Below are 27,949 nucleotides of genomic sequence, written 5' to 3' on the forward strand. Positions count from 1 at the left end.
TTGCCGTCCCTTGGCAACGCCTTAGGTCTATGTAGGGTGGCATGTAGGGTAATTCAAATTAGGGTCCTCACTAATTTCTTTACGTTCCTTCGCATACTAGGGTCCTCACTAGCATATCACATTAGGGTCCACACTAATGTATTGGTCAACCTTATAATCTACTAGGGTCCACACTAGTAGTTCACATTGGATCTCCGACCAATGTACTGACCAATTACTCCACCATCTACTAGGGTCCACACTAGTAGATTGCATTGGACTCTCACCAATGCTTTGGCCATTATCCACTAGGGTCCACACTAGCAGATCACATTAGGGTCCACACTAATGTATTGGCCAACATCCACTAGGGTCCACACTAGCAGATTGCATTAGGGTCCACACTAATGCATTATAGCTACTCTTCAATTATTTCCGTTCTTCTTTGGCCATTTCCTCAATTAATGTGGCCATTAACCTACAGAAATAATTAAAAACATGGAACAAACTCACCGAGTTTTATTTCCCACTCGTCCAGTTCCATGCTGATCCTCTCCTCCTGAGATTAGCATGCCGCCCAAGATGCCCAAGATGGAATCGCCGACCATTCCATCATCCTGCCACTGCCTTCGGCCCTCCCGATCTGCAGCGGGAAACTCCTGACTCTCATGTAGGCACTTTCTCTGTGTCCGTGAGATTGACCTTCACGAGAGCATCCCCGTGCTCATTGAACACGTCTTGATCCTTTAGCGTGAGGATCATTGATTTCCCTTCGGTGAATTCTCTGGCATCATGCTCAACATGCAATTACCGGAGATCATGGGATCCATCGAAGGCTTTTCGTGCCTCCTTCTCATCCACTGAATCCCCTTGAATTTTCTCCTCCACTTCCTCGAGCCACTTCGCTGCCTTTCTGCCTTCTTGCGCAGCTTTTTCTTCTCAATTTTCTCACTTTTGGTGTGAGATTTTTTCCCGTGACGTCCGATCTATGGGCAAAGTTTTTAGTCCCCTGATGTGCTCCTCCTTGGCACTAAAAACCGCTCCAATTGGTGGGTGCATTTGTCGCTGCACGCGACATCACAAGCCACTGCACGATACACTTCAGCTGGAAACTGTTGACGATCACCCTCAAGACCCCCATTTGGGACATCCATGAGCACGTTGTTCCTCCTTTTTCTGCCCACACTATGCCCAAGCCACTGACACGCATTCTTCGAACATGTCTCGACATGTTCGAACGTGTTTTTTCCTTTTTTTTTCCTGCTCCTCCAAGATCATGGAGCACTTTAACACCACCGATACGCTGATTAATCCTCCTGCGCCTTCCAGTCCCATTTCATGTTCCGTTAGGGACTCCCAGCAGCACCTCCTTGACGTCCTCCAAGTGCCATCCATGTGGCGCACTTTCTTTTTTCCACATGCCGCCACGACGACTTTGCATTTTTTTTCACTTTTTCACAGCTACGCACTTGGATTTTTTTTATACTCACTTCTATGGATACAATTTTGGTTGTATCCCACTTCTGAATTTGTAGGCGCCGATTTTTTTTATTAACTGAGAGTGACTGTGATAGCCAACCCTCTTTCAGCGTAACTGGTCCTCTCGGCTTCATTGCTCATGAGAGAATGACCAACGCATGATAAGCACCGCTAGGGCAACGCTTATCAACCATCACAGCCCTCTCCGAGAGAGATTACACACATAACGGACCATGGCACGGGATAATATTTTTGGCCTTCGGTCTCAATGCCTACAATAGTAACTCTTGTTGTATCCACACCTGAATCTTTCCATCGTTTGCTCCTGGAGGTTGGTAACAACGCCAAGATGGCGATGGATGCAGAAGGGTATAAAATAAACCCATTAAAATGAATAAGTTAAATTGAATTGAATTATTTTCATGCGAATCTTTTATACCTTATCATTACATCGCCTCATGAAATAAGATCATGGAACATTCTCATGATTAAATGATTATTGTAGCATCGGATGATTTTATGAAAATGAGGATTTTTATAAACATCCCGAATATCAATGAGAGATAGAAGAATCTCTTTCTGCAAATCCTCCTTGCTAAGCAGCTCCACAATGCTATCCAGAATATCTCTGTAGGCATCAAATAATTCTTGTTTGCTGACATCAATGGTAATCACTCCTTGAATGCAATTTACATAAATTCGCGATTGCCACTGCTTGGAGAGGAGAAACAATAAACCCGCAGTCATTTGACTCAATGGGCAAAAGTTGCTGAGGAAGATCTTTTGAATTTCTCTGGTCTTTAGCACTTCCTGCAATGCAGCTACAACGTCCCGAAAGTACTGAGGATGGTCCACTACGTGGCAAAATGCTTTCATTTCTATCACAATCGAATTTTCATCACGACGCATTATTCGACAATTGGGCATGGAAGCATCATCATCAGCAGCCACCATGCAATCACGCTGACACTCAAGAAAGTGATAAAGCAAGCCGGACAGGATGAAAACACTGCAGGAAATCTTCTTAAAAGGCTTTCCGTACATTGGACAGAGGTGATCCGAACTACTTGTCCACAGGTGTGAATGTCCTGAACATGAGATTAATGCATTATACCGTATATATCCTTTACGATGATTCTCCTTAATCTGATTGGAAGTTTTATGAATGACTCTGTTTGAAGGAGAGAAATTAACATTTTTTTTTTTTTGAAACAAAAAAAGAATTCAAAGTTTCTTACCTCTCTGTGTATGATCCTTCAGTTATGCGCGGGGAGCTCCGCATATAGCTTGGAACTACATTTGGTTTTGTGATTCGAGCCTTTTCCGGGAGATTCTCCAATTTGTACCGTTTGCAGAATTCAAAAAATGCCGCCTGCTTAAAGTTTACCAAATCCTCAGACATTTTATCAATGTTATCCCTGTCGAATGATGCAATATTCCCCTCAATAACATCAATTTGCCACTTGGAAAACATCCCTGTACACGCATAGAGTTGCTGAAGGAAATCCCGTGGAAGCTGCACGGCTGGGAAGAATGCTGCATTCCTATTGGAAATGTTTTTGAACATTTTTTCGAGAAAATCCTCATTGAGACGATTTTCGAGGTATTCACAGATAACGTAAACCTCCGAATTGCCACCCTTGGAAGTTACTGGCTTAAACACCGTTACGGATTTAAAGATGCACGTGAGCAGGTAGATCAGACAGATGCTGGATGATTCAAAGAAGGTGAACATTTTGAGAACAAAACATCCGCCAAGAGCCAAAATTCGCAATGCTGCAACTGTTTCAGCGAGATGAAGATGCGAAACAAGCTCCTCTTGACAATCTGGAGCATCTGTGCAATTAACAGATCCATCAGCAGTCACCAAGTGGATCTTGTGGGAATAAGAAGATTAATAGAAACATTTTCAAAGGCAAAGAAATAAGTCTATACTAACTTGTCCCATGTTTGAGCATCTCTCCACAAGTTGATCAACATTCTCTCTGCAGGTAATATCACCAGTTTTATCAGCTCCAAACTCCCAATTATCCAGCGTGGTGTGTATAAAACGATCATCGGAAATCATTTTCCCAAATGCATTACCTTCGTAGTAAACATTGAGTGTTGATGCACACCACGACCACTCCTTTATCCCCTTCCGGTGTGTCTTGAGGAAATGATTGAGTGCAACAACAAAAGCACCTGGAGCTTCACACAGATGCACCGTATTCAGAGGCTGCTGCGTCTCCTCCACATCAGGGATAAGGCAGAAGGATCCCAAGCACTCGTAGAACTTTGTCCATGCTTGTGTGACAAACTCAACGTTGAATCCATGCCGAATTCTATATACAATCTCCGGTGATGGGCTCTGATTGAATGTGTGCGTACTCCATACCTCCAGCTCAACATCATTGAGCTTGCTCTTCACACTGTTGAGTCGCTGTTTGGTCTCCTGAAGGTGATTATCTTGGAAATTCTTCTGGGTAAACAAAACATCGACTTCTGGGAGCTTCCAATGTGCCTGCCGGGCGAATAGATACTTTTTACAGAACAATCTTTCCAAGGAATCATTGAGGAAGGGTTCTGGATGTGAATGCAGCATTATCCCGAAAAGATCGTCGAGGAATTTATGTTTTATGCTAAAATTTAAAAAAAAGTTTGGGCGATTTTAACAAAGAAACTCGAATGTAAGAAAAATCGTCGTGTGAATGAGGAATTGCCCCATCTGCAATTCCGAGGATTAGACTAGGAATGTCCAATGATATCCCCTTGGACTTTCATTGGGTATGTCCGTTGCATAAAAATCACATTGGGATTATCCATTGGCATGTCCATGGAAATGTCTAAAATAATATAGGAGAACTGTTTATGGGGGTGTAAATGCCAACATTCACTCAGTGATTGTTTGTATGTTGTCTTTGCTGTTTCTCCTTCTTCTCTCGTGCAAAAAAATTCACAAAATTTCAGTTTCCCTCTTTTCACTTGGCTAGAACAATTTCCTCGTAGTGTTTAGGTGCATTGACAACAACAATGAGCAACATCCGGCAGATCTCTATCACCCTCAGTGGACACACAAGACCTGTGGTTAATTTGGATTTTAGCGATGTAACGGATTGTGGCTACTTCTTAATTTCAGCATGCAAAGGTAAGTTTTGTGTTGATTTTTTTTTCTACAAATCCTTCCCACATCCTTGCTTAGTCTCTGTTGTGTGGGGGAGTGTACTTCCTGTTGTTCCGGATCCCCCGCAATACTTTGTGCAATTTTCCTCCACCTGCAATTACACAGCTAAATTGCACGATAAAAAAAATAATAGACATAACCTTGAATTATTTACAAACAAAATAAAAACAATGAAGGCCAAAGATATGTTGATTTAAAAATTAAATAAATTTTACGATTAAATTCTCTGTAAGATGGGCTGGAAAAAAATGTGATAAAATTCTTTAGAGATTTCAGAAGAGAATGTGTGCAAAAAAGGAATGTCCTTTAAATGCAAAAAAAAGTCGTCGTCTCGTGATCACGGCACATTGTGGAGAAACGCACACACGAGACGGAAATGATTGAGTGGAAGGTTGAAAATTGAAGGTGAACCGGAACAAAAAGTCTACGCCGGAAGGTCAGGAACTTGTGTATGTCTCACCCAGCATCCAAAACATTACCATCCGAGTGACACACTTATGCAAAAAATTCTCAAAATTATCGAGAAAGCTTCTAGAATTTAGGCAGGATACTGTTCAACGGGAAATCTTCTTAAACTCTTTATAAAATGTTTAGAACCTTCTGTGGTGGAGATAATAATTGATACAGAATTAATTATTATGACGCATTAAACCTTCATATGAGCGCTAATACAGCAATTCAAGGGACATAATTGTAGTGACGATCACGTACAAGCGAATTTACACAACAAAGTCATCATAAATTTCGTTTTTATTCAATGCCTTCTCCCGTCTGTTGCAGATGGAAACCCAATGCTACGTCAGGGCGACACTGGAGATTGGGTTGGTACCTTCGAAGGTCACAAGGGTGCTGTGTGGGGTGTAACATTGAATGGGCAAGCCACCCTGGCGGCATCTGGAGCTGCTGATTTCTCCGGGAAGGTGTGGAATGCCATCACGGGGGAGCTCATTCATAGCTTTATGCATAAGCACATTGTGAAATCCGTGGCATTTGATAGTAATTGCGAGCATCTCGTAACTGGAAGCAATGAAAAACTCATTCAAGTATTCAATCTTGCAAATCCAACAGCCGGTGAGTATAGATTGCTGCTCATCCATCAATTCCACAACAGATTTTATAATAGAAATTAATTTCTCCGTGATAGAATCGGAAAAATTTGCCGGACATACAGCAGGAATAAAGAAAGCCATCTTCTGTCGCAATGACAAATGTATCCTCAGCTGTGCTGATGATAAATCCCTCCGACTCTGGGATCGACTCTCTGGAAAGGTAAGTAAACATATTCCTCTTCATAACACAAATAGAGAGAGAAAAGAAAAACTAAATTTTTTTTTCGTTTTTACCCAAAATAGGAAGTCCAGAGGATTGATTTTGCATCGAATCCCCAAAGTCTTGAGCTATCATGCGATAGGAGCATCGTAACACTAACCAGTGGCAATACAATTACTTTCCTTGAGAATGAAACACTAAATAAGGTGAAGGAGATTGTTACTCCTTCACCACTTGCATCAGCCAGTCTTCATCCGGATAAGCATTTTGTCGTTTGTGGCGGAGATGATTTTAAACTCTACAAATACGATTATGTCACCGGAAATGAAATTGGTGCGTATTCTATAAATTTTCATTTAAAATATTTTTAATTTAGGTGTATTAGATAAAGACCTGAGAGAAAGAAAGATAACAAAAGAGCCTTGATCCCCATTTTGGGCCAACTTAATGTTTATATTGTCGCATTTAAGTTAAAACTAATTTTGACGCAAATTTACCTTATTGTGACGCAGAAAAAGACTAATGTTGACTCAATTCCCTTATTTAGACTCAACCTTTACCTTATGGTGACTCAATTTTAACTTATCTCTACTACAAAAAAAACCTAATGTAACCGCGAGTTTTAACTTAAGGGGACGTTAAAAAAAATAAAACAGCGAATTTTATTAGTGGAATAGGTATTAATCTACCAAAGAAAGTGTTTTTGTTTGTTTGTGATAAGCGAATTTCTCGAAAATGGCTGTGCCGATCGGGATGAAATTTGGTTCCACCCCCAACGCCCCCCCCCCCGTTTTTTCATAGCGCCCTGACATAAATTGTTTTTTGTTTTCTTCAATTTTTTAGCTTAATTATTTAACGTAACGTAACTGATAACTGATGTTATTTATCCAACTGTTGACAGTAGTTTTTGACATTTATTGATAATTTGACGTTTTGCTAAAAGTTATTTATTAATTATTTACTTAGAATTCAGGGAGTCAGGTCGAAAGAATAAAGATGATTGTTAAATATTTCTTTTAACGAAACGTCACAAGACAACTTTCAAGGGAAATTTTTCACTTCAATCTGAAATGTCAAGCGTTAGAAAAAAGAACGTCAAACATTCGAATATTATGTCAAATGCTTGTAAAGAAATTTTCAAACTGTAAAAAAAAGAAATGTCAAATATTACAATTGACTTTAAAATTTTGAAATTGTTAGAATTGCAAATATAATTGTCAAAATCTGCTAATTTGAATGCAATAAAAAACACCCCCTACTCTCAATAGCTACGCCACTGCCGAAGAAAATACGTACCTATAGGAATGCAAATTCACGAGAATTTATAAATATTAATATTGTTTTTAATTTATCTTTTGCAGATTCGTTCAAAGGACATTTTGGTCCGGTGCACGCAGTTAAATTCAGTCCGGACGGAGAGCTCTTTGCCAGTGGCTCCGAGGATGGTACACTGCGCCTGTGGCAGACTACAGTCGGTAAAACATACGGCTTGTGGAAGTGCACAGAACCCACGGAGATTGTTGCATCTGTTTTCAATTCGGCTAATCGTGAGGTGTCGGCATCGTAAAAAAAAAAGAATTTGCAGAAGATAGAAAGGAATAAAATGCAAATAAAAAATGAAAGAATTTAAATGAAAAAAAACGCTGACAGGGGATTTGTCGCATCTTTTCTACAACATCAAAATATTAATCATCATAATTAATATTTTTATTACTTTTTTTTTAATTATTACTTCTTAATAATTACTTGCCTACCGTTTTTTTTTCTTTTTCTTTTCTAAAATGAAATTCTATACTTTTTTTTTCTTCTCTTCTTCTCTATCCATTCTCCCCACCACATTACTCTTTAACCCTAATTTAATCATCAGCAATATAATTGTTACTTTTCTTGTGTAATTAATTATTCTTTTTTTTTCTTCATCTTTTGAATTTTTCTCCTCTTTCTACTACTTTACTTTACTTTTTTTTCTTTATAAATAAGAAATATTTAGATGTAAATTTTCTTCCTCTCTTTATATATATATTTATTATTATGTATATTTATAATAAATTTTTTTGATGATCACAACAGAAAATTAATACTATTTACAAATATATTTTTTATTCTTTTTCTTTTCGCTTTTTTTCTGCAATAAATGGGAAGTTTTTTCTCTCTCTCTCTCGATAAATGCACCCCTTCTACAAAAAGAAAAAAATCTTTCTCCTCCTTCATTCGTGTAATTTTGTGGGTACAAATTAAATTAAAAAAAAAAGAGATCATTTTTTGGGTGTGAAGAAGTAATTTTTTTTGTCAAGATCTCGGGAAAACCACATCATTTAATTCGAGTACATTTTTTTGTTATTATTTTGTTTTTTTCTTTGATCTTCTCTACTAATAAGCTACTATAGTACAGTGATGGACATGCAAATTGAACCACAAAGTTAATCGAGAAAAAATCTTTTCTCATAATTGTTTTTTATTAATTTTGTAATGTGAAAATTCCTTTAAAATTGCCCCGAGACGACATGTTTACAAATAAAAATTTAAAAAAAATACATCCAGCATTTAATTCTTGGAAGATCGAGGTTTCTAACCTCAAAATTTTGATCTTACTTTTCTCTTAAAGAAAAAACGGCGTCATTGCAATACAATTTTTTCCTTCTATTTTTCTTGTATTGTTTTTTTATTACGCCTCTTGGCAAATTGTGTTTGTTGAAATTGATTGTTTTTCAATTGGTGTGAGGAAAATTCTCGGGAAAATCCGTGGGGAAAAAATCGTTAAAAATTTTAGCAGTGTTTCTTTCGAACATTCTGACAATCTACTGCTGATTTACACTGCACAACAATTGTTCTTTTGCAGTTGGGGATTAAAGAGCATCGTGCCCACTTTTAAAGTACACCAGGTGCAAAAAACACTGCACGAAAATACACAATGTTGTGCACAGTATTGCACAAAAAACACACTGTACAATTATTTTTTAATTTTTTTGCAGGACAAGCCAACGTGGACAAGAAAATTGTAATGGCGACTCTCAGAGCCGCCAAAGATAAAACATACTAAAAGGCACAATATCGTAAGAGGAAACTGGGGCAGGACGAGCCGGAAAGGGATGAGCCGGAGGAGCAGGAGGTGGAAATTCAGTATTTGGAGGGGGGAGGGATGGGATGAAATTTTAAATTAAATAAAAAAATTAAAATTATATGTATATTTTTTTCTTTAAAAAAAAAAAAAAGAAAAGACCGTTTTTTAACGGCAAAAAATAGAAAAAACGTATTCTTTCTGAGAGAAAATTTAAGATCAATTTTTTGAGGTTAGGGTTTTTTCATCCTCCAAGTGTTAACAATCCAGAAACAGCCATTCTATGACCTCTCGTTTGGATGGATTAAATTAATAATTTTTTTATATTAACTGTTGTACCTTTTTATGTCCACCACTGTCTATTTAAATTTCTAAACTTTATTTTTTTTTAGATTTTTCTTTCTCTCTCTTTTTTTTCCATTGAAGGTGCATTCAATTAATTTTTTATTAAATTCAAATTTAGCATTTTTTTCTTTTAATGTCAAATGTCGTGAGATTTTGAGTCAATTCATCATGAGAATTGCAAATTTCTTGTTTTTTTCGTTATTTCTAAAAATTGTTTAAATTTTATTATTCTTTAAATCTTCTTCCTTTTTTTTTAATACACAATCTACAATTAAATAAATCATCTCATCTAGAAACTAAGAATATTATGTACAAACACTATCATTTAGTATGTAAATTGTATTTTTTTTTCACTTTTCCTTCCATTCAATCTTTATTCTTCTTTTACTAAAATCTTCTTTTTTTTTCTTCCCAAAAAAGCGCAATTTTTCTTTCAGTTATATGTACTTTCTGTTGTTTATATATATAGTATATATATATGTATATAACATACAGCCATTCCCGCTTAGTTAGCCCCTCAGTAGAACTCTTCTTCTCCCCGTCGCCCATTCATCGCATAATGGATGAATAAAGGAGAATAAAAGCTCCCCAAATCAATTGAGAAGCTTTTTTTTAGTTTAGAAGTAAGCGTGATTGACTATACATAATATTATTTATATATTATTTTTAATAGTAAATATTTTTTTAAGAGTATATTATACTTGATTTTTTCTTTTGTTTTTCACCTACAGTCCTTTTATTTTGTTTTTAGTTTTTTTTTTTCTTCTTCTGACCCTTTGGAGCAGAATTAACAAGTGTCCATGTCACTCTCTCTCTCTCCGCTTCTTTCACACCTCTCTCTCTCACACCCTCTCCCTCCTGTCGATCATTTTTTGTTTGTTTTTTACTTGCCGGGACCAGATGGTGGGAATGGATTAATGACCGCAACAGCAGCTGCTTGTTGACTGGCAATCACGGCAGCTGTGGGGAAAAGAAGTTCAAGAGAGATGACGCACTTGCTGAACTTTTGTTTTTCGGGGAGAGCTTTAACTTTGTTTTAAACAAAACTTTTTTTTGTCATTCACTTGTCTGCAAATTATTTTTTTTCTTTCAACACTTTTTGGTCTACAGAGGAAAACCTCTGGATCATCTGGAAACATTACCTCCATACGGAGCCGGATACATGGGATAGCCGAGTCCTACGTGTGTATGATGGTGCGTATGTACGTGCCTCTGAGGCGGTGGACTCCTTCCTGTACCACTCTTGTCATCCCCCTTTGGACCCCCAACGACATTTGCACTTCCTCCAACACCGCCCTGACCACCGGCATTTGCCGCAGCACCACCCGGACCACCAACAATTGCTGATGCAACTGACGTTGTTGCCTGTTGCTGCTGTTGCTGCTGCTGCTGCACTAAACTCGAATTTGGACTAGAGACACAAATCTTCGCACCACTTGCACTTCCTCCTGCACCACCCCCAGCACCACTTGAACCCCCAGGACCACCAGGGCCACCACTTTGCCCCTGTGTGGCTGCTGCTGTACCACTTGTTGGGCTCTTGAGTGCCCTCTCACTCAATTCGTGTATCTTGTGGGAATTGTAGTACTGCGTTGCCTGATGCTGCAGCATATCCAATGCTTTTGGGTTGGATGTCCGCGAGAGATCCTCGGGTGAGTGGTAGCGCGCTGCAGCGGCCATTTGGATGTGATGGTATGTCGATGGATGGTTATACGGGGCAGCTGGGACAAGCATATTCCTGTACATTGGATGTGCCGTGTCAAAGGGGAATGGTGACGGATTTATGTATGGCAAGTAGTATTGTGACGTTGGTGGTGGTGGAGGACCTTGAGTTTCCATTGTTGGCTTTTGCCCTTCTTGCTTTATTTGCTTACCACCACCACCACCACCCCCATCTTCTGTCTTCACATCCCCACCGCCGTGTTGTTGCATCTTTGACCGCTCACTCACAGCAGTGGATGACGAAGCACCCGATGGGGCAGATGGACCACCACCCTTTGACCCCTGACTCTGTGATTGTCCATTTGGTGGTCCACCACTCCCATGGGCACTAACTGGTGGCACCTGTTGCACACCTGGGGGCTGTGATGCACCTCCTTGCTGTGGTTGACCACTTGAAATTGATCCCCCCCCAGGCCCAGCAGACATTGGATGCCCATACGGGGGTTCTTCTTTTATACCACTCCCACCCACGGCAGAGGGATTTAAGCGTCTACTGTCCGAATAAACGTAGAATCTAATGGAAAATTATTTAAGAAAAAAAATTAGTGGTGCTATATAGAAATTATGTAGTTGGTATATGTCAATTTAAAGCTTATTTAAAGACTTTTCCAAAACTAGTCAAGAAATTTCTGTAGGTCCTATAGAACTTGAGATATGTAGGTATATTTTTATGTGACATTTTTGTACAAAAACCAGGATCCTGACATTTTTTTTTTCATTCCCTCTCTTTCCCACTAATGTATTTTCCTATTTTTTTTTTAAATCTTATTTTGTCGTATGTTTACAACTTTAAAAAAAAGGAAAACATTTGTTTTTTCATACCTTTTGAGATCTTCATCTCTTGCTGCCAGCTGATGGACAGACGTTGGAACGCCATGTGGCCTTTGGCTTTGGTATGCAGCTGCTGCTGCAACAGCAGCCGCGGAAGGGAAATGATTGGGAATATGCGGGGAAGACTCCTTCGTGTAGCAGGACATGTGTGAATCAGTCAATTCTTTACCCCCAGTGTGCGATTCCACTTTTATCGAGACCTTCGATGGTGTTGTCTGCAAATTTTTATTATCAATTTCTTTTCTTAAATTAAATTAAGCAATGAATTAAACTCACCTTTATTGGATCATTTGGACTTGATGATGCCTGTTTGTAGGGATTATTATCATCCTTTCCACTTGTTGGTGTTGCTGATCTATTGCTCGTATCCTTACTCTCATCCGTTGATGATATTAGCCCAACAGCACCGTAGCTGGATTCAAGATCATACGCATATCCACTCGACATGAAGCTTTAAATAAATAACAAAATAAATGCATTAAAAAACAATTTAAAAGAAAAGAAGTCAAAACAAAAACTTACTTGTAAGGATAGAAATGAGAGAGAACTTTTGCTTGTTGCGCATTGCTTGGGAAATCCTTGAGGGACATCTGTGATGGAGGTGGCCCGGAATTCCCACCACCACCACTTGCAGGATCAACGGCCTGAGATTTATTCATGAGATCCACTGGTGGTGGTTGTGACTCCTTGGAAGCCTTTGTTGCCCCATAATCCGCTGTACCAGCAACAACCCCTCGTGGAGCACCAGCTGTTGCAGGTATTGGTGGTACTTTACCCGCCGCTGCTTGTGCACGCAAATGTTCCGGTGACATCATAAAGGATGATTGACTGTAGAATGGGTACATGCCGAAATTTCCAATATTTATGGAATTCGTTGATACTTCCACAGCTGGCTGGCGCTCATCTAATCCCTTTACAAGTCGGAGTTTTTCTTTAAAGAAAAACAAAAGCAAAATTAAGAAAAAAAAATTCCTTCAGGAAAAACAAAATTCCAAGGCTAAATGTGTTTGAATTGAAAAAAATATTTTTGAGGTTAGAACTACAAAATTACATATTTTACTCACCGGAATTCTCGGAATCTATCACTGGTGTGGAATCATCAGAGATATCACTGTATGCTGGACTCTTTACATCATCCGGACGATTAATTGTAGCATTCTCATTGGCATTCTCCGCAATTGTTGGTGATTTACGATTTTTCTTCTGCCTCCCATAGTCACCGGCATTCCCTTTCCCCAGGTATGTGGCATCTGCTGCATCATCCGCAACAGCTGAAACAATACCCTGAACCTCTGATGCTGCAACTCCTCCCTTTGGTGGGCAAAGTAAAACACGTTGTGGCTTCTCTTGCCCATCCTTTTCTTCATCTGCAAATATTTTTCCTGATTGTGGAAAATGTAAATCCGTTTCATTCTTTACAACATCCCCAAGTTGTTGACTCCCTGCTGCTGCTGCTGCTGCTACTCCACCCGGTTTAATGGGGAACGTAGCCCCAACATGAGTTTGTTGTTGCGTAGTAAATCCATGCTGAAGTGGATTCAGCATCTCAACTTCATTCCTCTTTGTATTCTGCGGAGTTGCCGATGTTGGTGCAGCCTTCTCAGCCACCTCATCATCCTCCGCACCCGCTAGAACTGATGGTTCCGTTGAGCCATTCAGTGCTTTCTTCATATCAGCAGCATTTTGCCCTGCAGCCGCAACACCATCAGTCGTTACTGTCTGTGGGGATTCCGGTGTTGGCGGGGATTCTTCATCCATGGAAACAAATCCCCCTCCATGTGCATGACTCTGATGATATTTCAATCCAATGGGATTCTTATATTTCTTATTGCAATCCTGTTCCGGGCACTCCAGCAGCACCGGTGACACAGGGCATCGTGTTATGGTGCATTTCTTCGTTACAATCTGCACATTTAGCCCCGTTATTGGGTTTATAATGTTCTGTGTTTGCTCAGCATTTGGTGCACCACCACCACTTCCTGCTGCTGACCCTGTTGCCGCCGTACCGGAAGACACCGCTGACGTGGGTTCCACCTCATCGCGCGATTTACGTTTATCATGCCGTGAAACCGGTGACATGGGCTGTGTCACAGCACTACCACCACCACCACCAGCACCTGATCCACCAACACCGCATGATGTTGATGAGGTTGTTGTGGAGGAAATTGATGCTGATGCAGTGGAAACTGTGGATACGGGGGAGGAATTTGTGGATGTTGTTGTAGAGAGACGCTGTCCACCGCGACCTTTTGCACCACAGTTGCGTAATTTGCTATGTACCTAAGAAAATGTATCAATAAAAAAAACATCCAAAAATAGGTTAGATGAACAACAATAGGATGGATGAAGTTTAAACATAGCCATGATTTAAGGGATATTTTAATTGAGAATTTTGTCTTTTTTTGGTGTCTTAAAATTACTTGAAAAAGGTTTAAAAAGGGTTTAAAAAAAAAGGAAGAAAACTTACGGAACTGCGAGTCTCGGTGAAATTACTCAGATCATTGTGCGATGTATTTGCGGCACTTCTTCCGCGTTTTGCCCTTGCTTTTGGTGTCCGCATATCAAGATCCTCAATGGGTGAATCGCAGAATCTACAAAACGAGATAAATAAAACATTTTTACAAATCTATTGATTTGCTGTTAAAAATAAAGAAGAAAAGAAAAAGGAAATTTACCTTGGTGGTGCCCAATCATGTTGTGTGCAGTCCAAGAGGGTACCAACGTAGGTCTTCCCGCGCCATGTAACATTCACAACGAGTACACCACCCTCCGTTTCATGCCACACAATCCCCTCCAATGTCACCGACGTACCCGGCTCACATGGTCCCAGACAATCGGGTTCAGTGATTGTACCAACGGACGTACCAACGGACATGTCATGTAGAACCTTCTGATCACATTTTAACTTTTTCAGCGGTGGCGATTTGAGTGTGTCATCGTGCTCCTGGGCACCAGCTGATGAGGATGCATGGAGCGACAAGATATTCCCACCACCACCACCACTGGCTGTGTGGAGCTTTCCATCACCATCAACAGTGTCTGTCTTCATCGGAATGATTGATTGTTGTGCCTCCTTCTTGGCTGATCCACCAGCTGCATGATTGCTGGCTATTTTATCCATACCAAAGTGTTTACCCTCGCCTGTATTCCCACCACCACCAGCGGTAGTTCCTCCAGTTGGGGCATCTGCTGATGTCATTGTCACATCAGCTTGGATATTTAGCATCTTGGCCGTATCGGTGGCTGTCTTATTGCGTGGACACGCCAAATTCCCACATGAATAGTCATCCCCATCGTGAGAACATCCACAACCCCCACTATCTGTGTTCTGTTGTTGTTGCTGCTGCTGCTGCTGCTGCTCATGGAGCTCCCGCTGAGCTGCCTTATCCTTAACTTTATCTCGCCGATGAGAACTATTGCGCTTCGATGCAATCACCGGTGCTGGTGCTGTTGTTGGTAGCTGTTGTACCAAATGTCCAGATCCTTGTTTTTTGTTGTCAACTAAAATTGCACAAATACATTTTTGCAAAAAATTAATAAAATCTCTTTTTTTTGCGTCAATTTTCTCCATTATTTAAGATTGGCTGCCAAAATTCGCACGAGCGGCTAGATATGACTAACTGAGTGTCCCACAAGCGCTCCTTTTTATATCCCCCTCCCAAAACCCATGGTAGGTCTAGCGAACTTCAGAGTTCATTTTTGACCGATATAGACCAAGTACAAAACTAATACAATTAGAAAACATAGAGACTAAACTAAACACTTTGGACGGCCATTAACATGCGCTCCTGACCTGACGAAACTTAGATACAGAGAGACTGACATATTCAGATTTTATTTCAGGTGAATGCGTATAGTCGCTTTCATCCCACTGCGACCTGTAAGGTATATTGTGGAAGCGTCCTCCTCAGTTCTTAATCATCATTATCTGATATTTATTAAAAAGATCGATATTGCCCAAGTCGAATGACACCTCGTGGTAATTTCTTTCCTCATTGATCTTAATTGATCGCCAAAGGGTAGGTAAATGTTTCCATTCACCCTATTACAGCATCAACAAAGACCACATAGGGTTATCTTTGTGAAACTGGATTTGTGTACAGATTGGAAAGTCATCTAGGTGTTACTTTTGTTCTCTGTATTTGATGCAAGAGGGCCATTGTCTTTGAGACCCAAGCTACGACTAGTCAATGCTGCTCCTGCTAAAATTTGGCAAGGTCTAGGCTGCTGCTGCTCAATGTCCGCCATTTTTTTTTCTAGAAAATTGATCGAAATACTCCTGCTCAATTCCCCATACCACCTAGAACACTTAGCTCACACCCTTCCGCCACTCGTTAGCCACGAGAGTAGGGCTATGAGAAAATTACCTATATTGCTGTCATCTCTCTCCGATGGGAAACCATTTTGTTCCGATTTAACAATTACGTGTTTCGCTTCAGACGTCTTAGTGCCTGGCTTTGTCCTCTTTATCTTCATCTTGAGACCTTTTTCGAGTGTCGCCTGATGGTCAACAGACAATTTCATAGCCTTATTATTTCCAGATCCACTGGACGTTGATGACATTGTGACAATTTGGGATGTTTGTTGTAAATTTTGCGCTTTTTCCCCGACTATAGTCTCAGTCTTCTCCGTTGATGATGTGTCTTTATTCTCATGGGACGTATGATGGGTGTTTACAAATGAGGATTTCTCAATGTCTGCATCGAGATCGGTGATCAAGTCACCAATACCTACAATAAAATTCAAAGAAAATTGGATTATTTTTGTTATTTGTGGAGGAATTGAGAATTTGTAAGTCGACGGCAGACGCACAACCCGAGATAAAGGAAAACAAAATGAAAATGAAATTGGATTTAGGTACCTCTAATATCCCATTCGTGGTCGTCGTACTCGAAATTAGTTTCTTTTGATTCTGTAGCAATTAAATTTGATTTTGATGCGTCCTTGTGCACCTTCCCAAACACCCCACTCTTCTCCTTGCTGTCCCCTTTATTGCTCAATGATTTGCTGCTGCTACTGCTACTGCTGCTGCTGCTGAAACGTTTCTTTGCATCCCAGGTTACAACATTGTTGGAAGCCACCTGCAATGATTTCTGCACAAAACAAAACATTAATTAAACATTTAACATTTAATTCAATTTTAAAGAATTGAATGAAGTTACCTTTGATTGATGGCGGCAAGCATTGTTCTCATCACGATTTATTGACTCCATACAGAAAGATCTGTTCGATCGTGTTGTACAAACCGCCCAAATGTACGCGCTCGTGGTAATTTGGATGGGGTGGCAAATAGAGCTTGTGTGGAAGGAGATGCCGGATTGTTTGCTGGGCCAACAACAACAACAAGTCCAAGTGAATTTCGTCCACCACTTAATTCACATCCGAGCGATTTGACCATCTTGCTACTACGGCCGCCGGGTAGGGCATACATGTACATAACACATACATAGAGAGAAAAGAATTTTGATTTGTTTTTTTTTTCTTTAAGCCCCCATCTGGGGGTGCACGGAGCCCGCCTTCTTCGCAGGGCGACAATGGGGCTGATGGGTGGTAATGGGGAAAAAGGAGTAAGAAAGCCACGAGTGGTTAATCACAACCCCCGTCCGTTTGTGTTGTGAGAAAAGATGTCTGACAAATTGACACAAGAGACACAGGAGGCGAATTCAACTCCCTTTTTGCGGGCCCGCACAAACTTTTTTCTCACACCTTTTTCTCCACATTCACCCCCATGGGGCACCCACAAAAACACTCCCAATCCCTCGTGGAGATCCCAAACTACACAATTAGCATAGAAAAATTCCACCGAATAGTGGGGAAAATAGAGAGGAATTGTTTTTATAATGAACTTTTGCACCGAAACAAAAATGGAAATTTTTTAATGGCAAAGGAGGCTCCGTCTTGTCAAAATATGTTTTCAAATGCAAACTTACCACATTTACATGGATTCGCTGGGCTTTCTTTTACCATAAATCACAAGAAATATTCATTATTTCAACTTTTTCACAACTATTTATTGGTCTTTTGCACTATTTTATCCGAATAAACACACAAAATTTTGGGAAAACTCAGAGGGAAGCTTGGTTTTTGTTGCACCAAGAAACATTTTCATTTCACGCCAAGAAACATTCTTCGGGGTACACACACACACATGCGCAACCATTCCATGTTTCATGCGCGTATACGGCGTGTACGGCGGAACACTTATGTTTCAATGCACTGAGAAAAAAAAACTTGGCCAATTATGAAAAAAAGATTGATTTTAATGCAAAAAATGAAGTAAATTTTTTATTTTTTAAACAGAAAAACGTATTAGAATAGAGGTCTAGAAATTATTCTTTTCACACAAACAAAATATTAATTCTTTCCAGAATAAAAGTTCGTTACATTTAAAATGAAACATCGACTGAAACGCCAATAATTCAAATAAAAACAAAAACCCAAACAAAATAAATTCGTTACATTCTCAAGTTCTTCCTCCGCAATTTCTCAAAATAATTATCCTGTCAATGGATCTCCCTAATTGCATTGCATCTCTTCAGAAGCTTCTCTACAAGGGCTTCCAGAATACCATCGAGAGTGACCTGAATTGGTTAAATGTAAGAATAATTCTTTGATTTTCCAGTCTTGTTATTTTGTCTGTTTATACTGCCAGTTAAAAATTCATAACATTTGTGGCCCCATCAGGAAGTTTCCGGGGAATTTGTGAGGCTCTTTGCAGATTTGCACAAATTCATGGTATTTGATTGTTCTGGAGAGAAGAATTCCATCGTGATGGAGGAGATCTTTCTCTGCATCCGCCAGATAACTGTCTGCATCCGGAATCTGGAGAAAGTTCTGACTGTGGAGAAGGAGGAAGGAGTTGTTCTGACGGTGAGTTGATTTAACAGCAGCTTCATGCAATTAGTTTTTTCATGGAATTATGTCCTTTTAGCCATCGCGGCAGCACTTCCTTGATCGAATTTTGTGGTGCCTGGCACGTATTAGGAGTTCTGTGTCATCAATTACGGACAATGTTGCCGTTGTGGAGGAAGATGCGAACTTTGTGGTGTTCCTGGATGCAGCACTGGATCTCCTAGCACCCATGACAACCTTTCAGGAGAACCCGGAAAATGTAGCTGAAAGCAATGCCGATGCTTATGTCCGAAGCAAAGAGATTCGTTCAATTGTGGATTCCCTAATCAGCCAGACGCTGGCATTTGTCAATGTGGCTCTCGAGAAGGACAAGACAGCTCTAACAGCGCACTGCCAGCGTGTCCTCAAGGAGTGTATTTCCATGGAAGAGGAATGTGCAGCTGAGTGTGCCACAGATCTCAATCGACGCTTTAAAGCTGAACTCCTGGAGGTGGCACTAACGCATCTCGAGCAAACTGTCAACAGTAGCCTTCTTCGGCTTGTTTGTCATGTTTTTGTGGAACTCTCCGAAAATCCCGTCTCTACATTCCGGGAAGCTGTTCGAAGGGCAAAAGAAGTGGACAATGATAGATTCCTGGAGGGAGAAACTGAGAAGTTTGACCTCCTTCTCGATCGAATCCTCCAAATTGGCGTTCTTGGCATTGCCTTCTCGGGCGATCAAGTTGCAAAGTCCATCCTAAAGAGCTGTCTAGCATCATCGGAATGCCTCGATACGGCACTCATTCCATCCATTTTTACCCCTTCCGGCAGTCACTCACGCATCCTCGAGGAGCACTGGCGAAGTGAAATGCAAACCTTCCAGCGGGAGATTCAAAAAATAATCGACACAGATGCTTTCTGCATGGCAACTGTGGATGCTCTGAGTACCCTTCTGGAGCATTCAGCACAAGCTGGGAATCCCGAAAGTCTCCAAGTGCTTCTGAAGCATATAAAGATTCTTCAGGCACACCTGCAAATCAACGAAGAGAATCTCCATCTTACCGGTAATGCGGTGCAGGAGAAAAATCTCTCAGATTTCCGGAAAATGGTGGTTGAATGTGAGGCAGCACTGGAATTGAGGGAAGCTGAAAAGATTGAGATGGGACGCATAACAAAGCGCTTCCGTATCCTCTTGGCTGTGCTGAAGAGATTCCACGGGGGCCTTGGGAATGGGTGTTTTGTATTTGATGAAGGAAAAACAGTTGAAAATGCCGGAGATGAGGCGGAGGAAAAGGTTGAATCTGCGGATTTCTTCCAAACTCTCGGAATCAATCCACATGTTTCGGTTATTCTGTACAAAACTCGGCCGGCCCCGACGGATTCTCTCGTGGCGCAATTCTCAAAACTCTCCCTGGCCAGGACAGCTGGTGGTGGTGCATCCACAAAGGTACCCAGGAGGAATTTAAGCCTTCGCCGGGCAATGTTCCGGAGGATTGTTGAGAAGAATGGGAATCTCGAGGAAGCTGAGAGTACTCTCAATTTGAATGTGACAAATATCCTCGAGGATCTAACCAGTCTCTTAAACACATTCACGGAAGAAGAGGAAGAAGAAATTCAGGAGATTGATCACAAAATCAGGATTAAAATTAAGAATTAAATTCAAGATTTTCTTCAAAAATTTTTCTAAACAAAAATCTCCCAGAGAGTTCTTTGATTAAAAATTATTTTTTGAATAAAAGCGTTACATTTAAAAACAAACAACGATTGCAGCGCCAAATTAATAAAATTTGTGACAAAAAATAGAGATTAAAAAAAAGATAAATAAAAGAAAACATAATCAAGACAAATCGTTAAATTCCCAGTTTTTTACCTCAATTTAATGAGTTTAAAATTAAAACAACAAGTAAATGAACGAAAATAAATAATTGGTGACAAGGTAATATTTTTTGGTTCATTTGCAGATTGAGGTGTCCGCGTATAAGTACTCTGCAGATGCAAGAAGAGAGATTAGATTAAAGGCTCATATCTCACGTTATCACGTCTCTTCGTTGGACAACCCAAATCATTCTCACCCATGGTGCTGAGGGCAGCTGTTCTACGGAGACTAATTCAGCAGTGGTGTAGCCTGAGTGGCTTAGGAGTTGCTGCTCAGAGGAACAACACACGGAACTTACAGACACTGTCATACATCAAGGTTAGCTACTGTCCAAAGTCCAGGAAGTTCTGTCAGTCACTTCCAACATTTTTCCTCATCATCATTAAATTGTTCTCTTTGTCATTCCTACCTGTGTAGAACTTCCGGAGAAGAACTTGGACACCTGTACCACCAGTACTTATTGCCTTCTCAATTTTTGGCTACTCTTTTGGGTCATCCGCAAAGGAGGTGGAGGATAAGAAGAAAAACGCTCTGAAGATGAGTGATAGTTCAGTGGAGGAACTAATCCCACAGTCGGATCAATTCTTTGATGAGAACAAGTACAGAGAAGCCTATGAAGTCCTCCTCAATCATCCTGTGAGTCTTTTTGCATTTCCTTAAATATTTTTCTTTGAATCGTCTGTGAAGAATGGAGATTAGTTAGTTTTTTACACTGACTGACTAAGCAAAACATTTTAAAGGTGGATCAATTAATTAGAACACAGCCAACAAAGAAATTTCCTAAGAACAAAGAACATTCAACACTGCCCCCATTTATTTTATTTTATTGGACTAATCGGGAATTTTTTAATTAATTCAATGAAGAATTGTCCAGTAAAGAATAATTGAGTCAATATTGAGTCAAAGTAGGCCCACTTATATGGTCAATAAATGATCAATCTGATTGATATGCAAAAACAGCTCAATTGTTGTTCAATTACTAAAAATCAACACTGCATGATAACTGATTGAGAATAAATTGAGTGAAAATTGAGCATTTTTTGATTTGTTGATTTGAAAAAAAATAGTTTAATTCAGTACACTTCGCATTTGTTTTTTTTTGGTCCAGAAAAGAAGTATGTATATTTGTGGAATTGTTGAGCAATCAGAATTGACTTAATTGATTGACTGACTTTATTGATTTGGCAATCCCTAATCAATCTGATTAATTCAATCATGATTGAGCTTTTGTTGGCTCAATCGTTTCTTTGGGTATGATTTAAAATTGATTGAGTTAAAATTGACTCAAAATTAAAAGAGTTCATAGTCTTTATTGCGGGGATCGATTATCGAGCAATCATAATTGACCTGAGATTGATCAATCTACAGTCAATTATTGATCAATCTTTGTGCAATATGATTGATTCAATTAAGATTGAGCGCTTATTGAATGAATTTTCGGCTCATTTATTTCTCAATTGTTGTGCATCGTTCCACCTCAAGGAGCGTGATACAAATGTTGAGGTAATCTGGAGAATTGCTCGTGGCTACTACAAGACAGCCAAGGAGACGGAAAATAAAACAGAGAAAGCAGCCCTTGTGCGAAGTGGCTTTGAATTCATTCAACGTGGCTTGGGGATTGATGATACCCACTATGCTATACACAAGTGGTATGCCATCCTGTTGGATGCCAAGAGTGAGCAAGATGGGATGTGGGAACGTGTGAATCAGCTGCACAGGGTTAAGCATCACATGGTACGTGCCACAGAGTGCAATCCCAATGATCCAACAAGTTGGTGGATTTTGGGATGTTTTGAATTTGGCATTGCCGACATGTCGTGGTATGTGATGAAGATTGTGCAGAAGGCACTCAAGGAACCACCAACGGGTACGTATGAAAATGCCCTTGAGTGCTTCCTGCGTGCTGAGAATATAAAGCCAATGTTCTACACAACCAATCATCTCTGGCTTGGGAAGTGCTACAAAGCCCTCAAAGATCCCGAAAAGGCGAAACATCATCTCAACATTGCCGCAACTACGCCAGTTAAGTGAGTTTTTTTCGCGAAAGGATTAAGCAGGATCTTCTTTTGCTTTTCCAGTGGATTCTAATGTGGAATATTTTCTCTTGCAGAAACTACGATGATAAGAAATGCCAAGAGGAAGCTCTGCAGCTGCTGAAGAAATTATGACGACAATCAGCTGCGGAAAGATTCTTCGCTTCCGGGTGATTTGGGTATTCCACAGGACAATTTTTAAATGAATTTTTTTTTGTAATATAATGGAATTAAAAGTTTATTATTGAATTTTCAATCAAACAGAAGAATCTTTATTGATTTTGCATTTTATGTACAATAAAATTTGAATTGAAGTGCCCCTTTTGCGGTGGCGTCAGAACATCTCGTGGTGGCATTTTGTAGATGATTGTGCTGGCCTTCCGGTAGGCAGCCTCCACGCGCTCCTTTTCGAGTCTCTTCTTCTCTTGTCGCTTCTTCTCGAGTCGCTTCTTCGCGAGTCTCTTCTTCCGCTCAAGCTCCTTTTTGGGGCTCTTGAGATTCCCACGGAGGGATTCACGTACAAGAATGGCCACAGTGTCCATGAGGCGTACAGATGGTGGTGCACCGGGGTTGTGCCTCTTCGCCCGGAGATTTGTCTTTGGTTTGTGGTTGATGGTGTTGAGGGTGTTCCAGTGCACATCATTGGTGGCACGTGCCTTTCGTGTTCCCGCCGTTGTGGTCATTTGGAGTTCGCGTGAATTAAAGATGGCTCTGAGGATGGGATTCATCTCTCGCCACCGATCACGACGTGCCTCCTGCTCAATCAGTGGCCACAATTCCCCGTACACACTTTGCATTAAGATCTTCTCCTCATGCGTAACACGTCCCAATCGCATTTGTTCCACAATATCCGGAATAGCTCTGAGCAGCTCAACTTCGTCAAATTCCTCCGAATCCTGGAAGAGGACATCGTCATCGGGCATTGCCAGGCGAATCATTTCATTTGTGGGGAAGTCATTCCTAATGAGGGATACTGGTTCCACACTCGGTGGCACTTCTTGCGTTTTATTCTCCCTGTGAGGATCATCGGATGCAACTGGTGCGTCCGAGGAGCGATTCCTTTTCTGCATCTCTTCATGGAAGTATTTTTCCGGTTCAAAAAGTCTCTTCCACGGGACTTCCACAAGGAGGGGGTAGATGATATTCTTAATCAGTCTTATCTTGAATTTCACCAATTCCTGGATGAAGATGTCGAAGCGATTGTGCTGCGAATCCTCATACTCTGAAAGGAAAAACAGTAAATTATTTTTTTAAAAAATCCGTTGGAAAAAATAACGAAGGAGTTGTCTCACCTGGACGCCGAAGGAAGAATCCTTGGACAATTGATGGGATTGCAGAGCACACAATAAGGATGGCTATTACTGATTTCAACTTCATCGTTCAACACACAGGGCAAAATGAATTTCTTTTAGAGCAAAAAATCACAGATTTCAATTGCAACCAACGACAACCAACAAAATGAGGTCCCGGCACTATGAGCAAGGATTTTATACCCTCCCTGAGGATGCATGGAAAAATTTACCAAGGGAGGGGCTAATCATTTAGCAATTGCATGGACTATTTTGCAAATAAAAAAAATTAATTTAATTATTTATTTTTTGTATCAAAATAGTAAATGATCTGTTAATATTACTTACTGGTTCTCAATAAATTTTAATAAAATTTATAATGTAAAAAAATGTACATTATATAGTAAAAAAAGAATTAATAAAACATATCAAACAATTCATAAAAGAACTTTTTTTTATTAATATTTTTTTTATTACACTTAAAAATTATTTTACAAAAATAATTTACTTAAAAAGAAAAATGAAAGGACAATTTTTTCGTAAATGCTATGCCCCTTGGCAGAAAGCAAAAATTCTCTGGGTTTTCCCGTCTATTTAGGACAATCATAAAATTGTTAAGACTTCTTGGCTGCAAAATGTTAAACAGATGGCGGTTTCTCTTGTAACAAGAATTTATATATAACCTTTTTTGTAAATTTTCTGATCCTTATCATTATCCCTTTTACCATGGAGCTCCCCCTTAGAAGAATTTCTTGGATTTTATCCCTTTTTTGGGTAATCACGGAATTCCCCAAGAATTTAACTTTATTTCCAAAATTCTTCAAGAAAACACACACGTGGTTTTCTGCCAAAAGCACTGTCTATGTGGACTCTTTTTGTGACTTTAAAATTATATCGTTTGTTTCTTTTAAAAATAAATTTAATAAATCCTTTTTTTTACCGTCAAGTGGGGTCTGTGAGGTAAAAAGAATCCAATACGCGAGATTTCTGTTTAAAAAATATTTTTAAATTTTTTTTAAGTCTTTAAGAAAATTCTAAGGGTGCAGTAAAGCGCAGAACTGACGCAGAACAATAAATTCCCAAATTGCAATTAAAACAAATTAATAAATTATTAAGCGATATAATAACATAGGGGAGGGGTAGATTCTGTTAAAAATCTTCTCTTTTATTTTCTTACAATTCGTCATTTATAAGATTTTTGGTATTCCGAAAAAAATCTTTAACAATTTTGACATTTTATTTATTAATTTAAGCTTTTGAAAGAAACTTTCTTTTCTAGAGTATTTTAAAGATCTTTCTGACTATTTTCAGGAACAACAAATTTTTAGATTTTCCTTTATAAAACGACTATAGAACGATTTTTATATCAACTGTCAAATTCTTACAATAACTTTTAAATTGTTAGAAAAGAAATGAAAAGATTTTTATTAGAATCATTTTCAAAATTACTTTGATCTTTAAAGAGAAAATATGAAAGTTTTTTATTCTAATTATATATTTTAATGTAAAAGTTTCACTTCCTGTTGAGATCAAATGAATGGTATTGAGCAATTCTTTTATGTAGTGTTATTCACGTTTTCCTGTTGCGTCAAAAGAAAAGTTTGAAAAGTATGCTTGAAAGGAATAAAAAGGAAACAATTGTGGGCAATAAAATAGCACCACATTTTCTTCGATATCTTCCTTTTCTTAATTCAATAAAAGTTAAATAAGAAATTAATTTTTCTTTTAGATGTTATTTTCTTAATTTTTAATATTAAATTATTTTACTTTTTTTTTAATTTATTTATTTGTTGTTTTATTTTTTTTATTTAATTATTCACAAAATATCAGAAAAGTTTGAAAGTGCTCAGAACACTACAATTACGTTAATTAAGAGTAAAATGGTAAAAAAAAAAGTTCCAAAGCAAAAAACCTCCTATAGGAATGATCTCTTTATAATCTTTTGTATTGATTCTCCAGTGAGATATCATTTTTGTTTAATTCAAAGTGACTATTTAAACTCCACTCTTCCCTAATAAATATTAATGAATATAGTGTCAGCACTGTATCATTTTTTTCTCTTGATTTCCTATTTGTATTTAAAATACAAAATGACCACCACTGTAACGAATATTAGCAGCAAAATTGCAATAATTGCATAATAATAGTAAGATTCTGTGTACAGGCACGTAATTTCTTTTGGAACATTAAGAGCTTTCACGCGACATCGTTGATGTGAGAAACATACAAAGTTTTCCTCGCATTTCCCACGAAAATGATCATTCGTTTTGAATAGTTTAGCTGAGATGTTGAGCATTTGGGTGAATTCTTCAATTAGACGTTTTCTTTGGGAAATTGCTGATGACAATTTTTCCTCGGGAGTCATAAACCACGCGCTAATATCACGAGAATTTCTTCTTGCTTCATGTTGGACACAATTCCACAAGATTAGAATATCTATTGTCCAATTGTACCAGACGTAAGCATAAAATTGCCCCACATCCTCGCATCCTTTCTCGCTGATATTAAGCCAAGATTGTGCTTTACCAATACCCTTAGAGTACTTTGTAGCGCCATTTATTTGAATAGTTTCACAATCCTGCTTGCGCCAGGTTCTAGTTTGTTCGCACTTTAAATCCACGTAAAATTCAACGTGATCCAATGAGTGTTGAAGGACAATATTATTGAAACATTGAAGATAGAAAATTAATTTATTCAACGTGATGTAGGGATTGGAGAAAGGACTTATGATTCCATCCGATGCTGGTAAATGCGCAATTGGAATGAAACCACTATCGTAGGTAGAGATATTTTTAAAAAGCCACCAAAATTCATCACAATTTACATGGGAAAGAATAAAGTTTGTAGGAGGATGGCATTTACCCTCAAGGGTAACGCCAAATGTGGGATTTATTAGTAGAAAAATTAGAAAAAGTCTCACACAATTTAACATGAACATTTTCAAAAGGGATCTGAAGACTCGCAATAGAATAAAGTTCCTTTATATAGGTAGCATGTGGCAGCTTTCCTGTATACAGTTGTGAGCATAAAAATAGCAGTACTGAAATTCAAAGAAATAGCCTTTAATAAAAATTGAAAATTAACAAAAGAACGAAAAATCAATAAACTGATTGATGATTAAAATTTCGTATGTTAAAAATTTTCTTCTCTTGAAAATTCGCTAAAAACTCTCAATAAAAATAAGAGTGAGGTTGAATGAGACTGGTGAGCACTTGCTGAAGAAAAAAAAATGCTATGATGACACAAAAGGCTTTAAATGCAATAAGTGAAGCTCCTTCATCACGTTTCATTCTCCTTTTACCGCCCACTAAATACTCTTCATTCGCCAAATTAACAATAGATTTTCTTGCTGCAAAAACATTTCCACGAGTTATTGAGGAGGATGCAAAAAAAAGTCCTCAATATGTGGGGAATTCTCTGCAGAGAGACTTTTTTTCTGGGCATGGGGAGAAAAACTTTCTTTCTCCGCATGATCCAATAATGGATCAGACATCTGCCACAGATCACTTGTCGCCACACTCCAATAATCATCGATTGTTTGTTTGACGATTTGTACGTTTTTATTTTTCTTACTTCTTCTCTCCTTCATTCTGCTGATGGATTCTTTGATAAAACAACGAATAAACGCATGAAAAGATCATCATTGTAATATCTTTGAAATTTAAGGTACAAACTTAAATTGAAGAATTAATCATAAATAAAATGCAGATTTTTCTGGAAAAGTTTCCCAAAATATGTTTAAAGGACAAAAATTCAAGAAAGTTTTGTTTGGGATTCCCCAACAAGGGGTTTTCCCAGTCATAAAGTGCAACAGACAGGGGGCTAAAGAAAAAGGCAAAAAGACCTTTTGTTCGGTATGACTTCAAAAAAGATTAGCGCACCCCTCATAAAAGGTTTGTAAGAGAATTCCCATGGACAGGCAAAAGTTCAAGCAATAAATTATTTATTTTTGTGCTTTATGAATTTTGCTAATTTTGCCAGAAAAAAAATATTTTTATGATTCATTTCTAAAGGTCAAGGAAAATGTAGAAGATTCCTCTATTATAATCATTTAATTTGGCAAAGAAATTCAGC

At 38.9% G+C, this 27,949-nt stretch overlaps 6 protein-coding genes across 7 annotated transcripts; 3 read left to right on the plus strand and 3 right to left on the minus strand.

Annotated features, from left to right (window-relative positions):
• Positions 1 to 1,857: 1,857 nt before the first annotated feature.
• On the minus strand, positions 1,858 to 4,232 carry LOC129794650 (cap-specific mRNA (nucleoside-2'-O-)-methyltransferase 2). Its single transcript, XM_055835453.1, has 3 exons — positions 3,398 to 4,232; positions 2,697 to 3,334; positions 1,858 to 2,629 (listed from the first exon to the last, which is right to left on the minus strand). Exons 1-3 carry the CDS (start codon positions 4,040 to 4,042, stop codon positions 1,915 to 1,917), a joined length of 1,998 nt encoding a protein of 665 aa, XP_055691428.1. The 5' UTR covers positions 4,043 to 4,232; the 3' UTR covers positions 1,858 to 1,914.
• Positions 4,233 to 4,470: 238 nt separating this feature from the next.
• On the plus strand, positions 4,471 to 7,531 carry LOC129794657 (serine-threonine kinase receptor-associated protein). The gene is made up of 5 exons (XM_055835460.1): positions 4,471 to 4,585; positions 5,402 to 5,692; positions 5,766 to 5,890; positions 5,974 to 6,223; positions 7,252 to 7,531. The coding sequence occupies exons 1-5, from the start codon at positions 4,471 to 4,473 to the stop codon at positions 7,455 to 7,457; spliced, it is 987 nt and encodes a 328-aa protein (XP_055691435.1). The 3' UTR covers positions 7,458 to 7,531.
• Positions 7,532 to 9,998: 2,467 nt separating this feature from the next.
• On the minus strand, positions 9,999 to 17,965 carry LOC129794648 (ankyrin repeat and KH domain-containing protein mask). 2 transcript variants are annotated; one of them, XM_055835448.1, is made up of 12 exons: positions 17,777 to 17,965; positions 17,009 to 17,251; positions 16,708 to 16,939; positions 16,214 to 16,576; positions 14,522 to 15,347; positions 14,314 to 14,437; positions 12,911 to 14,126; positions 12,369 to 12,777; positions 12,123 to 12,297; positions 11,838 to 12,061; positions 10,436 to 11,529; positions 9,999 to 10,253 (listed from the first exon to the last, which is right to left on the minus strand). In XM_055835448.1, the coding sequence occupies exons 2-12, from the start codon at positions 17,057 to 17,059 to the stop codon at positions 10,177 to 10,179; spliced, it is 4,791 nt and encodes a 1,596-aa protein (XP_055691423.1). In that variant the 5' UTR covers positions 17,060 to 17,251; positions 17,777 to 17,965; the 3' UTR covers positions 9,999 to 10,176. The 2 variants fall into 2 exon arrangements, with proteins under 2 accessions (XP_055691423.1, XP_055691424.1); XM_055835449.1 differs by having other exon boundaries at positions 17,009 to 17,248; positions 17,777 to 17,951.
• Positions 17,966 to 18,140: 175 nt separating this feature from the next.
• LOC129794652 (serendipity locus protein alpha-like) lies at positions 18,141 to 20,435 on the plus strand. Its single transcript, XM_055835455.1, has 3 exons — positions 18,141 to 18,442; positions 18,531 to 18,716; positions 18,778 to 20,435. The coding sequence occupies exons 1-3, from the start codon at positions 18,353 to 18,355 to the stop codon at positions 20,332 to 20,334; spliced, it is 1,833 nt and encodes a 610-aa protein (XP_055691430.1). The 5' UTR covers positions 18,141 to 18,352; the 3' UTR covers positions 20,335 to 20,435.
• A 16-nt stretch (positions 20,436 to 20,451) lies between these two features.
• LOC129794659 (regulator of microtubule dynamics protein 1-like) lies at positions 20,452 to 22,847 on the plus strand. The gene is made up of 5 exons (XM_055835462.1): positions 20,452 to 20,580; positions 20,639 to 20,871; positions 20,971 to 21,189; positions 22,036 to 22,580; positions 22,664 to 22,847. The coding sequence occupies exons 2-5, from the start codon at positions 20,752 to 20,754 to the stop codon at positions 22,719 to 22,721; spliced, it is 942 nt and encodes a 313-aa protein (XP_055691437.1). The 5' UTR covers positions 20,452 to 20,580; positions 20,639 to 20,751; the 3' UTR covers positions 22,722 to 22,847.
• On the minus strand, positions 22,800 to 24,031 carry LOC129794655 (uncharacterized). Its single transcript, XM_055835459.1, has 2 exons — positions 23,879 to 24,031; positions 22,800 to 23,808 (listed from the first exon to the last, which is right to left on the minus strand). The coding sequence occupies exons 1-2, from the start codon at positions 23,961 to 23,963 to the stop codon at positions 22,859 to 22,861; spliced, it is 1,035 nt and encodes a 344-aa protein (XP_055691434.1). The 5' UTR covers positions 23,964 to 24,031; the 3' UTR covers positions 22,800 to 22,858.
• Positions 24,032 to 27,949: the final 3,918 nt, after the last annotated feature.

This window comes from Lutzomyia longipalpis, chromosome 4 (assembly GCF_024334085.1).
Source record: "Lutzomyia longipalpis isolate SR_M1_2022 chromosome 4, ASM2433408v1".
NCBI classification, from domain to species: Eukaryota; Metazoa; Arthropoda; class Insecta; order Diptera; family Psychodidae; genus Lutzomyia; species Lutzomyia longipalpis.